This window comes from Euprymna scolopes, chromosome 32, assembly GCF_053919585.1.
Source record: "Euprymna scolopes isolate OS-2025 chromosome 32, ASM5391958v1, whole genome shotgun sequence".
NCBI lineage: Eukaryota > Metazoa > Mollusca > Cephalopoda > Sepiida > Sepiolidae > Euprymna > Euprymna scolopes.
This window is the reverse complement of record NC_136513.1, coordinates 64,843,623-64,861,427: the sequence shown is the minus strand read 5'-3', so window position 1 is coordinate 64,861,427 and position 17,805 is coordinate 64,843,623. Positions and strand designations below refer to the sequence as shown.

Here is a 17,805-nt window from a genome sequence, read left to right as displayed (position 1 = left end):
GATGTATTGCCTGACGAGGTTAGACTTTAGGCTGAGCTCAGCCCCCAAAATTATGACTGCTGTGCTGAGTAAAGTGCTGAGTAAAGTCTGTACAGTGGACAAGGCCACTAGTTTGTACATTGACGACATTCTCGTGGAGGAAGCGGAGGTGATAGCAGAGAAAGTGAGAGGCCATGTCGCGAGGTATGGGTTGACTGTAAAACCAGCAGAGTCCCTGGATGGAGGAGCGGCGTTGGGGTTTAAACTATGCCGAGATGGCAAAGGAAGCCTTGTCTTTAGATGAGGGAATGCAATACCCAAAATCGGAACTGACCTGACAAAACAAGACCTCTTCTCAGTCTACGGGAGACTGGTGGGACACTATCCAATCACCGGCTGGCTAGCGTGCAGCTTTATTAAATGACAAACGGGCACTGATGCTCCAAGAAGTCATCGCGAGAGTGACGAAAGAAGACCCAGTAAAGACGTCAGTGGCAGAGACATGGGGTGATTTGGTGCGATGCCAGCAGCCTGGTATTGGGCATCATATTAGAGATAGGAGGTGTAACTGTGGAAGATGTGGCGTCGCTAAGAAAGAAAAACGACTATTCCCATATCAACATAGCCGAACTGGAGACTGCTATGAAAGGAATCAATCTGGCCCTGAAGTGGGGATTGAAAACAATTGAAATCAAATCCGATTCAGCAACGGTAGTTTCATGGATCAGGTCGGCAGTGATTGGCGATAAGAGAGTTAGGACCAGAAGTGTTGCAGAAATGTTGATCATGCACAGGCTCGGAACACTTGCAGATTTGATAGCGGAATTCCAGTTGAGGGTATCTGTAGTTCTGGTCCAATCAGAAAAGAACAAGGCGGATTCAATGACATGGGTAAAGAAGGCCTGGCTGCAAGAGGGAAAGGAGGTTTCCTTAGTATGCTGTGCAGGGGAGGAAGTTAAAAAGTTACATGAAATGCACCACTTTGGTCGAGAATGGACGTTTACTCAGAAACCACTGAGAAGGAGGTCAGGGAGGTGGTGGAGCATTGTCAAGATTGCCAATCAATAGACCCGTATGTGTATACATTTGAAATAAAGTTAAACCTTCATATAAATGAGAACAACACAAACGTAATATATAGTGTTATTATTTTATTCATTTAGCGGCGTGAACGTCGTTTGTATGAAAAGTAACGGAAATGATTGTGTTTTATACACTGAGAATATGGGCAAAGGTTGTGTATTATTAAACGATATATTAATAGCATATATAGATATATATGTGTGTGTGTGTGTGTGTGTGTGTGTGTGTGTGTGTATTGATGTGACCCATTATTACCATAAGCTGTATCTGTCGATGGTCGACTGTGGACCGAGGAAGTTTGCCATATAGAGAGAGATCAAGGCAGAAGCTGCATGGACGATCAGAGGGGTTATCAAAGAAATATTTTTGGAAAGAGGGCTGGTTGAGGAACTGCTAATGGACAATGGCCCCGCTTTCCGATCAGAAGCCTTTAAAGAGGTGTGTGATAAGTGGGGAGTAAGGCAATTTTTTAGGGCAGCGTATCGGCCGAGTGGCAATGGGATAGTGGAGAGGAATCATCGCACCATCAAGGCTGCTGTGGAAAAAAGCAACATTTCACCCATGGAGGCGGTGTTTTGATACAACATCTCACCGAAAACCAGACAAGATGAGACAACTGTGCCTCATAGAGCCATCTTTGCATATAAGTGGCGGCATCCGTGCAAAAAAATGGTTGGAATTGAAGCTGAAGAAGCTACCATTAAAGTGGGCAAGCAAGTGTGGATAAAGCCCCTCAATGCAAAATGTACCACTCGCTGGGGAAGGGGGGGTCGTAACAGGAACACAGTCGAAGAACAACATGATGGTGAATGGCACTCCCCAGCATATCCTAGACCTGCGTCGTGTAACCCTGCCGGTGCGCAGTAATGGCAGTGAAAAGGAGGAAGTCGATATCCACCAAGAAGCTAACGATGCACCCCAATTCAACTTAGTCTCACATTGTAGTTCTTTACAACTGGACGAGAATGTCTGTAGTGAGCATGAAAACGTCAACCCCCAAAGGCCTCAACGTGAGAGGAGGAGGCTTGCTTGGATGAAGGATTATGAAGTGTCTTATTGATCTCAAAGATCAGGGGGGCGTGTGGGGTATATAGTTAGGAAAAAAAAAAACGTACCGAGCAAATCTGCATCCTTCTTTGGGAAAGAAGGAAAGGATGGCCAGCTCATTTATATACACGAATGGCATCTTGGGAAGGCAGGGCATGATGGGAGAAGCTGATTTTTTTTCCTGTCTCTTCCTTTTTTTTCTAGATAGGAGGATATAAAAGCTAGGAGCAATTCCCTGGACGACACAAAAAGAAAAGAGTCGTGAACATCTTCTCGTGAAAAGTATTTTGTGTTGCTAACATTCAGATTGTGCGGTGCGACATTGTGGCGAGAGGCCAGGCGTGGTCGATTGGAAAAGAAGAGGGCAGAAATGTGCTGTTGTTGAGCGAGTGACCTTTCCAAACCCCAGAACTGAATCCTGATTGTAACCTTAAACTTATATTAAAAAAAATTTAAGAAAACAGCCAAAATACCCATCAGCCAGAAATTGGGGTAAAAAATCGGCGTATTATAAAAATAGACAAGAAAAATTAAATAAAAAGAATGAGGATGAACAAAACGTCCCACGATTTTGCAAAAAAGGACACTGGGAGGTAAATTGCCTATATAGAAATAAGAAATGTCTTTTTGTACAACAAAAATGGACACAAACATTTGTGCTATAAAACAAAAAAAAATTCAATAGCCAAATTAGACAAACAAGTTCGAATATCGAATCAGACAGAGATTTGAGGAAATATTTGACAACTGAAATATTCAGTAAAAACATCAAATTTCAGTGAGCTGAAAGGATCAGACCGAACAATAAACTATAAAACATGGAAATTTCTAAAAAGGCATACGATAATGAGGTCAACGAAACTCACTCGTATGGTAACTGGCAAGAAAATTAACTTCGAAAGCGAAGTTGTACTTCCCATGAAGCTAAACGGGATCATTAAAAAAATAAAAGATTTTATTCCGAAAAATGGACAAAACTTGTTGGATACAGATTTTACTGAAACCTTCGAATTGTGAGATAAACTGGTTCTGCAGAAAAATAAAAATTAACATACAAACTAGACAGGATATTAAAAAAGAATTAAAGAAAAAAATTTCCGGAAATTTTCACACCTGGTCTTGAAAGATAACAACACAACCATATCATCCGAGGTCCAAGTTTGAAGCCAAATTTGATGTCAAGGATAATACGATGCCAATTTTTAAAAAGAAACGGCACATTCCTTTTGCAGGAGTAATAAAAAATAATGAAGAACTTGATAGTTTGGAAAAAATGGGAATTATATCGAAAGTAGAAACTAATTCTTGGCTGCCCCAATTGTGTGCAGCAAAAAGAAATCAAACCAAATCAGGATCTGCACGGACTTTGACAGGTTTGAACTCAGCGATTAAGGATTATCATTACCCGTTGCCGAGTCTAGAGAAGATTTTTAACAAGCTAAATGGTGGATGTATATTTTCAAAAATCGACTTATTGGATGCCTATCTCCAAATTCCCAGCAAAGAGGAATGTTCGAAGTTACTAGGGATAAACGCTCATAGAGGGTTATTCAAAGTCAACAGGCTCCTGTTTGGTATTAAACCTGCCATTTTTCAACAAGCTATGGACGTCATGTTGAATGATTTGGATTTTGTGTGCACCTACTTAGACGATATCATAGTAAGGGGCGCAACAGTTGACGAACATCTAGAGCATCTCATTCAAGTATTCAAAAACCTTCAGGACTTTGCGTTTAAAGTCAAAGAGTCAAAGTGCGAATTTGGAAATTAAATATTTAGGACACATAATCAATAAAAAGGGCATACTTCCAGATTTGGACAGGTCCATTGCAATTAGAGACATGCCAGCCCACTAATGTGGCGACGTTTCCTCGGGCTTGCTAATTACTATCAAGCATTCATTAAAGGAATGCACAATCTAAGAGCTCCGTTAAATGACAAGGCATGAAACAAGACAAGGCATGGGAATGGACATTAGAGTATCAGAAAGCTTCTGATGAAATCAAAAAAATGCTTACATCCTCTTTTTAACCCATTACAATCCCAAACTGAATATTGTAGTTGCATATGATGCCAGTTCATACAGTAGGAGTGTGCATCCAACACATAATGCCAAGGAAACCAATTGCATACGCTTCTAGAACACTACTTCCAGCAGAGAGAAGTTATTTGCAGATCGAAAAAGAGGCATTTTTGCCATAATGAAATTTCATAGATACATCTACGGCAGGTACTTTATGCTAGAAACGGATCATAAACCTCTGATCACAATCTTTGGGTCGAAGAACGATTTACCCATTTATATGGCAAATCGATTGAGATGGGGTACCATTCTTCTCCATTATAACTTTCACATAAAGCATATATAATCTAAAAACATAAGTCACGCAGACAGTTTATCAAGACTCGTGCCGATACAAGAAGAAAAATTCGAAGAATCGAGTATTGCAACTATCAGAGCAGATTATGAGGTAAAAAGCATGATAAACAACATTGTAAGAGAACTGCCAGTTACATTAAATGAAATCAAAACGGATGCTGAAAAAGATGGTTTCATTTACGAACATAAAAACAAAATTGTAACAAATGATCCAGTAGAAGAATATTACTACTTCATAGTGGTAGATAGTTTTACAAAATGGCCAGAAGTGCTATGCTGCATGAAGCCTATGATGAATATCACAACAACCTTTCTACATGAACTATTTGCTCGGTTCGGTGTGCCAGAGTGTTTTGTGAGTGACAATGGGACGCAATTCACTTCTGAAGAGTTTAAGGATTTCTGTGAGTTTTACAATAATAACCACATAACAACACCACCATATCATCCGAGGCCGAACAGGCTCACAGAAAGATTCGGTGACACCTTAAAGTGCTCTGAAGTTCCTCAAGAATTCCAACGGACAAGGGACTTCAGCAGTTCCTACAAGTGTACAGGATTACGCCGAACCAGAGAACACCCTCAAGCCTGTCTCCAGCTGAACTAATGTTCGCTAGAAAAGTTAAGTCAGTGTTTGACAAACTCTTGCTGAAACAGAATATAGTACAGAATACTAAGCATACATATAGTAAAGATTCACCTTCAGAGAGAAGGTGAATCTTTACAAGTGCTACAAAAACAATGTTGCATTCTGTGAGCAAGGCACAATGGATAAGAGAATCGGTGACCTGATTTGCATAATTAAAGCACCGAAAAATACTCATAAAAGGCACCAGAACCAACTGAAAAAATGTTACTTACAAGAGCATGAAGAGAGTATACCGGATGAGGAGGAAGATCTCATAGAATTAATTTATTAAACTTTTCAAGTGGAATCTCCACAAATATGAAGCCATTTTGAAATCCAAAAGTGACTCCAAGGTTTGTGGAGTGTTGTGGTAGGTAAATATGGTTGGTACCTAATTAGCACATAAATATGGTTGGTACCTAATTAGCATATAAATATGGTTGGTACCTAATTAGCATATAAATATGGTTGGTACCTAATTAGCATATAAATATGGTTGGTACCATAAAGATGAGAGACACCTTCTCCAGGGACGGTCTCCCCATGACTATACCAATGAACACTATGTAAATATCGTATATACTTTCTGGCTCTCAATGTATCTGTTCTATTTTACTTCTGTGTTGTATTTATTTCCATGTGTTCAGTCGAGTTTCAACAGGAAGCAAAGGGTCCAACACTTATCAATGTAGGAATCAGTGTTGCAACTTTCCAAAAGGGGGAAAAACACTCTGGAATAGAAAGTTACCGAAAATAAAACCCAAGGCTCTGGGAGAGAATTTCCATTACAGCTTTTCTGTCAAAACAAGACCAAACATGGATCAGATATGTTGGTAATTGGCCAGATGTTGAAATCCCCAATAAATGTTATTCATTCTTTGTGTTGTAAATATATTTATGTATATCCTTGTTCCATCATGAACTGCATTTAAATGCAATGTTAGATGGTAATAGACGAACACACATACATATGTTCACATACAATCATACACTAGATGATGTTACTGAGTAGGTTGTTTTTGCTGAAGTGGTTGATAATTTCTTTATTTAACACAGATTCAAGCAACTTACTCATGACACACAGAAAACTGGTCTGTATTAATATTCTTAAATACTAGGCCAACTAACAACGTTTTCCGTGTTGGGAAGCATTTATTCTTTAGGCATCAATTGAACAACTTTGCAAGATTAGGTCCTAGTTCCAGTTGCAGCTTTTTGAGTACTATGACTAGAATATTATGAGGACCAGTTGTTTTGCTGGCAGCAAGGTCCTTGGTGAGTGTGGCAGCATCACAAATAGATACGTAGATATTGCTCAGATTATTTGAATCAGCTGTAATTACAAATATATTTTTGTCTAAGTTTGCACAGAAATTTTCACATAATTTTATTTAAAAAAACTGTCTTTTTGTACTAATTAATCATGTTATTTCAAAAGATTATACAAAAGTTACCTTCCTGCCATTTCCAAATTGAAATTCGATGTTTGTTTTCGAGTCCAGCTGAAGCAAGATATCGTCCTGATCCAGAAAAGTCTATTGAGCACACTCCTTTTTCATGGACACTTTTAAGGATTGAAAGTGTCTCCTTACTGTAAGCATCCCACACATGAATACAAGGTGGCTGACCAAGCTGACCACTGGCTACTACGTTCTTGAACTTTGGGTGCTGGTTTATTGTCAGAGAGATAATATCATCAGTGTGATGGACATAAAAACTTTGAGTACCTAAAAAAGATAGAAAAAAATAAGAGCATTAAAGGATAGTCTACAATTAAAACTAATTATATGTCATATTGATATGTGGTAGACAAGCGTAACACATACGAAAACCCAGCAAATAATAACATTAAAAAATTAAGTGCATGCACGAATTTTCAATTTTTTACCTGATCTACTATATTTTGCATTGCATTTAAAAATTAAAGGCTTTTAAATACACTTTTGATAAATGGATGTAACATGAAATTGTAGTAAAATGTAAAGATAAGCCACTTAAATTATTTATAAATGTATCATAAACTAATCAAAGCAAATACACAAGATGGAATGTGCTTATTACTTTGTATTTACTTCAATTACCTTCCGGATAACATCTATGAAAGTGAAAGTTATGAGAATGATGAAAGTTACAGTTATAAGGATGATGAAAATAAATGTTATGAGGATGATGAACATAAATGTTATAAGGATGATGAAAATAAATATCATGAGAATGATGAAAATAAAAGTTATGAGGATGATGAAAATAAAACTTATTAAGATGATAAACATAAATGTTATGAGGATGATGAAAAAAAATGTTATAAGGATGATGAAAATAAATATCATGAGAATGATGAAAATAAAAGTTATGAGGATGATGAAAATAAAACTTATTAAGATGATAAACATAAATGTTATGAGGATGATGAAAAAAAATGTTATAAGGATGATGAAAATAAATATCATGAGAATGATGAAAATAAAAGTTATGAGGATGATGAAAATAAAACTTATTAAGATGATGAACATAAATGTTATGAGGATGATGAACATATATGTTATGAGGATGACGAACATAAATGTTATGGGGATGATGAAAATAAATGTAATGAGGATGATGAAAATAAATGTTATGACGATGATGAACATAAATCTTATGAGGATGATGAAAATAAATGTTATGACGATGATGAAAATAAATGTTATGACGATGATGAAAATAAATGTTATGAGGATGATGAAAATAAATGTTATGACGATGATGAAAATAAATGTTATGAGGATGATGAAAATAAATGTTATGAGGATGATGAAAATAATTGTTATGAGAATGATGAACATAAATGTTATGAGGATGATGAACATAAATGTTATGAGGATGATGAAAATAAATGTTATGACGATGATGAACATAAATCTTATGAGGATGATGAAAATAAATGTTATGAGGATGATGAAAATAAATGTTATGAGGATAATGAAAATAAATGTTATGAGGATGATGAAATTAAATGTTATGAGGATGATGAAAATAAATGTTATGGGGATGATGAAAATCAATGTAATGAGGATGATGAAAATAAATGTTATGAGGATGATGAAAATAAATGTTATGACGATGATGAAAATAAATGTTATGAGGATGATGAAAATAAATGTAATGAGGATGATGAAAATAAATGTTATGAGGATGATGAAATTAAATGTTATGAGGATGATGAAATTAAATGTTATGAGGATGATGAAAATCAATGTAATGAGGATGATGAAAATAAATGTTATGAGGATGATGAAAATAAATGTTATGACGATGATGAAAATAAATGTTATGAGGATGATGAAAATAAATGTAATGAGGATGATGAAAATAAATGTTATGAGGATGATGAAAATAAATGTTATGACGATGATGAAAATAAATGTTATGAGGATGATGAAAATAAATGTTATGAGGATGATGAAATTAAATGTTATGAGGATGATGAAATTAACTGTTATGAGGATGATGAAATTAAATGTTATGAGGATGATGAAAATCAATGTAATGAGGATGATGAAAATAAATGTTATGAGGATAATGAAAATAAATGTTATGACGATGATGAAAATAAATGTTATGAGGATGATGAAAATAAATGTAATGAGGATGATGAAAATAAATGTTATGAGGATGATGAAAATAAATGTTATGAGGATGATGAAAATAAATGTTATGACGATGATGAAAATAAATGTTATGACGATGATGAAAATAAATGTTATGAGGATGATGAAAATAAATGTTATGAGGATGATGAAATTAAATGTTATGAGGATGATGAAATTAAATGTTATGAGGATGATGAAATTAAATGTTATGAGGATGATGAAAATCAATGTAATGAGGATGATGAAAATAAATGTTATGAGGATGATGAAAATAAATGTTATGACGATGATGAAAATAAATGTTATGAGGATGATGAAAATAAATGTAATGAGGATGATGAAAATAAATGTTATGAGGATGATGAAAATAAATGTTATGACGATGATGAAAATAAATGTTATGAGGATGATGAAAATAAATGTAATGAGGATGATGAAAATAAATGTTATGAGGATGATGAAAATAAATGTTATGAGGATGATGAAAATAAATGTTATGACGATGATGAAAATAAATGTTATGACGATGATGAAAATAAATGTTATGAGGATGATGAAAATAAATGTTATGAGGATGATGAAAATAAATGTTATGAGGATGATGAAAATAAATGTTATGACGATGATGAAAATAAATGTTATGAGGATGATGAAAATAAATGTAATGAGGATGATGAAAATAAATGTAATGAGGATGATAAAAATAAATGTTATGACGATGATGAAAATAAATGTTATGAGGATGATGAAAATAAATGTTATGACGATGATGAAAATAAATGTTATGAGGATGATGAAAATAAATGTTATGACGATGATGAAAATAAATGTTATGAGGATGATGAAAATAAATGTTATGAGGATGATGAACATAAATGTTATGAGGATGATGAACATAAATGTTATGAGGATGATGAAAATAAATGTTATGACGATGATGAAAATAAATGTTATGAGGATGATGAAAATAAATGTTATGAGGATGATAAACATAAATGTTATGACGATGATGAAAATAAATGTTATGACGATAATGAACATAAATCTTATGAGGATGATGAAAATAAATGTTATGACGATGATGAAAATAAATGTTATGAGGATGATGATAATAACTGTTATAACGATGATGAACATAAATGTTATGAGGATGATGAAAATAAATGTTATGACGATGATGAAAATAAATGTTATGAGGATGATGAAAATAAATGTAATGAGGATGATAAAAATAAATGTTATGACGATGATGAAAATAAATGTTATGAGGATGATGAAAATAAATGTTATGAGGATGATGAAAATAAATGTTATGAGGATGATGAAAACAAATGTTATGAGGATGATGAAAATAAATGTTATGACGATGATGAACATAAATATTATGAGGATGATGAAAATAAATGTTATGACGATGATGAAAATAAATGTTATGAGGATGATGAACATAAATGTTATGAGGATGATGAAAATAAATGTTATGACGATGATGAAAATAAATGTTATGAGGATGATGAAAATAAATGTTATGAGGATGATGAAAATAATTGTTATGAGAATGATGAACATAAATGTTATGAGGATGATGAAAATAAATGTTATGACGATGATGAACATAAATCTTATGAGGATGATGAAAATAAATGTTATGAGGATTATGAAAATAAATGTTATGAGGATGATGAAAATATATGTTATGAGGATGATGAAATTAAATGTTATGAGGATGATGAACATAAATGTTATGAGGATGATGAAAATAAATGTTATGGGGATGATGAAAATCAATGTAATGAGGATGATGAAAACAAATGTTATGAGGATGATGAAAATAAATGTTATGACGATGATGAAAATAAATGTTATGAGGATGATGAAAATAAATGTAATGAGGATGATGAAAATAAATGTAATGAGGATGATAAAAATAAATGTTATGACGATGATGAAAATAAATGTTATGAGGATGATGAAAATAAATGTTATGAGGATGATGAAAATAAATGTTATGACGATGATGACAATAAATGTTATGAGGATGATGAAAATAAATGTTATGACGATGATGAAAATAAATGTTATGACGATGATGAAAATACATGTTATGAGGATGATGAAAATAAATGTTATGAGGATGATGAAAATAAATGTTATGAGGACGATAAACATAAATGTTATGACGATGATGAAAATAAATGTTATGACGATGATGAACATAAATCTTATGAGGATGATGAAAATAAATGTTATGACGATGATGAAAATAAATGTTATGAGGATGATGATAATAACTGTTATAAGGATGATGAACATAAATGTTATGAAGATGATGAAAATAAATGTTATGACGATGATGAAAATAAATGTTATGAGGATGATGAAAATAAATGTAATGAGGATGATAAAAATAAATGTTATGACGATGATGAAAATAAATGTTATGAGGATGATGAAAATAAATGTTATGAGGATGATGAAAATAAATGTTATGAGGATGATGAAAACAAATGTTATGAGGATGATGAAAATAAATGTTATGACGATGATGAAAATAAATGTTATGAGGATGATGAAAATAAATGTTATGAGGATGATGAAAATAAATGTTATGACGATGATTAAAATAAATGTTATGACGATGATGAAAATAAATGTTATGAGGATGATGAAAATAAATGTTATGAGGATGATGAAAACAAATGTTATGACGATGATGAAAATAAATGTTATGACGATGATGAAAATAAATGTTATGAGGATGATGAAAATAAATGTTATGAGTATGATGAACATAAATGTTATGAGGATGATGAAAATAAATGTTATGAGGATGATGAAAATGAAAGTTATGACGATGATGAACACAAATGTTATGACGATGATGAACATAAATCTTATGAGGATGATGAACATAAATGTTATGAGGATGATGAAAATAAATGTTATGAGGATGATGAAAACAAATGTTATGAGGATGATGAACATAAATGTTATGAGGATGATGAAAATAAATGTTATGAGGATGATGAAAATAAATGTTATGAGGATGATGAACATAAATGTTATGAGGATGATGAAAATAAATGTTATGAAGATGATGAAAATAAATGTTATGAGGATGATGAAAATAAATGTTATGAGGATGATGAAAATAAATGTTATGACGATGATGAATATAAATCTTATGAGGATGATGAAAATAAATGTTATGAGGATGATGAAAATAAATGTTATGACGATGATGAAAATAAATGTTATGACGATGATGAACATAAATGTTATGAGGATGATAAAAATAAATGTTATGAGGATGATAAAAATAAATGTTATGAGGATGATGAAAATAAATGTTATGAGGATGATGAAAATAAATGTTATGACGATGATGAACATAAATGTTATGAGGATGATAAAAATAAATGTTATGAGGATGATAAAAATAAATGTTATGAGGATGATAAAAATGAATGTTATGAGGATGATGAAAATAAATGTTATGACGGTGATGAAAATAAATGTTATGACGATGAGGAAAATGAATGTTATGAGGATGATGAAAATAAATGTTATGACGATGATGAAAATAAATGTTATGAGGATGATGAAAATAAATGTTATGAGGATGATGAAAATAAATGTTATGAGGATGATGAAAATAAAAGTTATGAGGATGATGAAAATAATACTTATTAAGATGATGAACATAAATGTTATGAGGATGATGAAAATAAATGTTATGAGGATGATGAAAATAAAAGTTATGAGGATGATGAAAATAAAAGTTATGAGGATGATGAAAATAATACTTATTAAGATGATGAACATAAATGTTATGAGGATGATGAAAATAATACTTATTAAGATGATGAAAATAAATGTTATGAGGATGATGAAAATAAATGTTATGAGGATGATGAAAATAAATGTTATGAGGATGATGAACATAAATGTTATGAGGATGATGAAAATAAATGTTATGAGGATGATGAACATAAATGTAATGAGGATGATGAAAATAAATGTTATGACGATGATGAACATAAATCTTATGAGGATGATGAAAATAAATGTTATGACGATGATGAAAATAAATGTTATGAGGATGATGAACATAAATGTTATGAGGATGATGAAAATAAATGTTATGGGGATGATGAAAATCAATGTAATGAGGATGATGAAAATAAATGTTATGAGGATGATGAAAATAAATGTTATGACGATGATGAAAATAAATGTTATGAGGATGATGAACATAAATGTAATGAGGATGATGAAAATAAATGTAATGAGGATGATAAAAATAAATGTTATGACGATGATGAAAATAAATGTTATGAGGATGATGAAAATAAATGTTATGAGGATGATGAAAATAAATGTTATGAGGATGATGAAAATAAATGTTATGAGGATGATGAAAATAAATGTTATGAGGATAATGAAAATAAATGTTATGACGATGATGAAAATACATGTTATGAGGATGATGAAAATAAATGTTATGAGGATGATGAACATAAATGTTATGAGGATGATGAAAATAAATGTTATGACGATGATGACAACAAATGTTATGAGGATGATGAAAATAAATGTTATGACGATGATGAACATAAATGTTATGACGATGATGAAAATAAATGTTATGACGATGATGAACATAAATCTTATGAGGATGATGAAAATAAATGTTATGACGATGATGAACATAAATGTTATGAGGATGATGATAATAACTGTTCTGAGGATGATGAACATAAATGTTATGAGGATGATGAAAATAAATGTTATGACGATGATGAAAATAAATGTTATGAGGATGATGAAAATAAATGTTATGAGGATGATGAAAATAAATGTTATGAGGATGATGAAAACAAATGTTATGAGGATGATGAAAATAAATGTTATGACGATGATGAAAATAAATGTTATGAGGATGATGAAAATAAATGTTATGAGGATGATGAAAATAAATGTTATGACGATGATGAAAATAAATGTTATGACGATGATGAAAATAAATGTTATGAGGATGATGAAAATAAATGTTATGAGGATGATGAAAATAAATGTTATGAGGATGATGAAAATAAATGTTATGAGGATGATGAAAATAAATGTTATGAGGATGATGAAAATAAATGTTATGAGGATGATGAAAATAAATGTTATGACGATGATGAAAATAAATGTTATGAGGATGATGAAAATAAATGTTATGACGATGATGAAAATAAATGTTATGAGGATGATGAAAATAAATGTTATGAGGATGATGGAAATAAATGTTATGAGGATGATGAAAATAAATGTTATGAGGATGATGAAAATAAATGTTATGAGGATTATGAAAACAAATGTTATGAGGATGATGAAAATAAATGTTATGACGATGATGAAAATAAATGTTATGAGGATGATGAAAATAAATGTTATGAGGATGATGAAAATAAATGTTATGACGATGATGAAAATAAATGTTATGACGATGATGAAAATAAATGTTATGAGGATGATGAAAATAAATGTTATGAGGATGATGAAAACAAATGTTATGACGATGATGAAAATAAATGTTATGACGATGATGAAAATAAATGTTATGAGGATGATGAAAACAAATGTTATGAGGATGATGAACATAAATGTTATGAGGATGATGAAAATAAATGTTATGAGGATGATGAAAATAAATGCTATGACGATGATGAAAATAAATGTTATGAGGATGATGAAAATAAATGTTATGACGATGATGAACATAAATGTTATGAGGATGATGAAAATGAAAGTTATGACGATGATGAACACAAATGTTATGACGATGATGAACATAAATCTTATGAGGATGATGAACATAAATGTTATGAGGATGATGAAAATAAATGTTATGAGGATGATGAAAACAAATGTTATGAGGATGATGAAAACAAATGTTATGAGGATGATGAACATAAATGTTATGAGGATGATGAAAATAAATGTTATGAGGATGATGAAAATAAATGTTATGAGGATGATGAAAATTAATGTTATGACGATGATGAAAATAAATGTTATGACGATGATGAAAATAAATGTTATGAGGATGATGAAAATAAATGTTATGAGGATGATGAAAACAAATGTTATGACGATGATGAAAATAAATGTTATGACGATGATGAAAATAAATGTTATGAGGATGATGAAAACAAATGTTATGAGGATGATGAACATAAATGTTATGAGGATGATGAAAATAAATGTTATGAGGATGATGAAAATAAATGCTATGACGATGATGAAAATAAATGTTATGAGGATGATGAAAATAAATGTTATGACGATGATGAACATAAATGTTATGAGGATGATGAAAATGAAAGTTATGACGATGATGAACACAAATGTTATGACGATGATGAACATAAATCTTATGAGGATGATGAACATAAATGTTATGAGGATGATGAAAATAAATGTTATGAGGATGATGAAAACAAATGTTATGAGGATGATGAAAACAAATGTTATGAGGATGATGAACATAAATGTTATGAGGATGATGAAAATAAATGTTATGAGGATGATGAAAATGAAAGTTATGACGATGATGAACACAAATGTTATGACGATGATGAACATAAATCTTATGAGGATGATGAACATAAATCTTATGAGGATGATGAAAATAAATGTTATGAGGATGATGAAAACAAATGTTATGAGGATGATGAAAATAAATGTTATGAGGATGATGAACATAAATGTTATGAGGATGATGAAAATAAATGTTATGAGGTCGATGAAAATAAATGTTATGAGGATGATGAACATAAATGTTATGAGGATGATGAAAATAAATGTTATGAGGATGATGAAAATAAATGTTATGAGGATGATGAAAATAAATGTTATGACGATGATGAACATAAATCTAATGAGGATGATGAAAATAAATGTTATGAGGATGATGAAAATAAATGTTATGAGGATGATGAAAATAAATGTTATGACGATGATGAACATAAATGTTATGAGGATGATAAAAATAAATGTTATGAGGATGATGAAAATAAATGTTATGAGGATGATGAAAATAAATGTTATGACGGTGATGAAAATAAATGTTATGACGATGAGGAAAATGAATGTTATGAGGATGATGAAAATAAATGTTATGACGATGATGAAAATAAATGTTATGAGGATGATGAAAATAAATGTTATGAGGATGATGAAAATAAATGTTATGAGGATGATGAAAATAAAAGTTATGAGGATGATGAAAATAATACTTATTAAGATGATGAACACAAATGTTATGAGGATGATGAAAATAAATGTTATGAGGATGATGAAAATAAAAGTTATGAGGATGATGAAAATAAAAGTTATGAGGATGATGAAAATAATACTTATTAAGATGATGAAAATAAAAGTTATGAGGATGATGAAAATAATACTTATTAAGATGATGAAAATAAATGTTATGAGGATGATGAAAATAAATGTTATGAGGATGATGAAAATAAATGTTATGAGGATGATGAACATAAATGTTATGACGATGATGAAAATAAATGTTATGACGATGATGAACATAAATCTTATGAGGATGATGAAAATAAATGTTATGACGATGATGAAAATAAATGTTATGAGGATGATGATAATAACTGTTATGACGATGATGAACATAAATGTTATGAGGATGATGAAAATAAATGTTATGACGATGATGAAAATAAATGTTATGAGGATGATGAAAATAAATGTAATGAGGATGATAAAAATAAATGTTATGACGATGATGAACATAAATGTTATGAGGATGATGAAAATAAATGTTATGAGGATGATGAAAATAAATGTTATGAGGATGATGAAAATAAATGTTATGAGGTTGATGAAAATAAATGTTATGAGGATGATGAAAATAAATGTTATGAGGATGATGAAAATAAATGTTATGACGATGATGAAAACACATGTTATGAGGATGATGAAAATAAATGTTATGAGGATGATGAACATAAATGTTATGAGGATGATGAACATAAATGTTATGAGGATGATGAAAATAAATGTTATGACGATGATGAAAATAAATGTTATGAGGATGATGAAAATAAATGTTATGAGGATGATGAACATAAATGGTATGACGATGATGAAAATAAATGTTATGACGATGATGAACATAAATCTTATGAGGATGATGAAAATAAATGTTATGACGATGATGAAAATAAATGTTATGAGGATGATGATAATAACTGTTATGAGGATGATGAACATAAATGTTATGAGGATGATGAAAATAAATGTTATGACGATGATGAAAATAAATGTTATGAGGATGATGAAAATAAATGTAATGAGGATGATAAAAATAAATGTTATGACGATGATGAAAATAAATGTTATGAGGATGATGAAAATAAATGTTATGAGGATGATGAACATAAATGTTATGAGGATGATGAAAACAAATGTTATGAGGATGATGAAAATAAATGTTATGACGATGATGAAAATAAATGTTATGAGGATGATGAAAATAAATGTTATGAGGATGATGAAAATAAATGTTATGACGATGATGAAAATAAATGTTATGACGATGATGAAAATAAATGTTATGAGGATGATGAAAATAAATGTTATGAGGATGATGAAAATAAATGTTATGACGATGATGAAAATAAAGGTTATGAGGATGATGAAAATAAATGTTATGAGGATGATGAAAATAAATGTTATCACGATGATGAAAATAAATGTTATCACGATGATGAAAATAAATGTTATGAGGATGATGAAAATAAATGTTATGAGGATGATGAACATAAATGTTATGAGGATGATGAAAATAAATGTTATGAGGACGATGAAAATGAAGGTTATGACGATGATGAACACAAATGTTATGACGATGATGAACATAAATCTTGTGAGGATGATGAACATAAATGTTATGAGGATGATGAAAATAAATGTTATGAGGATGATGAAAACAAATGTTATGAGGATGATGAAAATAAATGTTATGAGGATGATGAACA

General features: G+C 31.0%; 1 protein-coding gene across 6 annotated transcripts in view; it reads right to left on the bottom strand.

Annotated features, from left to right (window-relative positions):
* Positions 1 to 17,805, bottom strand: part of LOC145256392 (echinoderm microtubule-associated protein-like 6) — a 902,875-nt gene that overhangs the window by 165,700 nt on the left and 719,370 nt on the right. For all 6 annotated transcript variants that reach the window (XM_080115242.1, XM_080115245.1, XM_080115243.1 and 3 more), the window contains one exon: positions 6,572 to 6,844. In XM_080115242.1, coding sequence (XP_079971368.1) covers positions 6,572 to 6,844 — 273 coding nt within the window. The remainder of the gene's footprint in view (positions 1 to 6,571; positions 6,845 to 17,805) is intronic.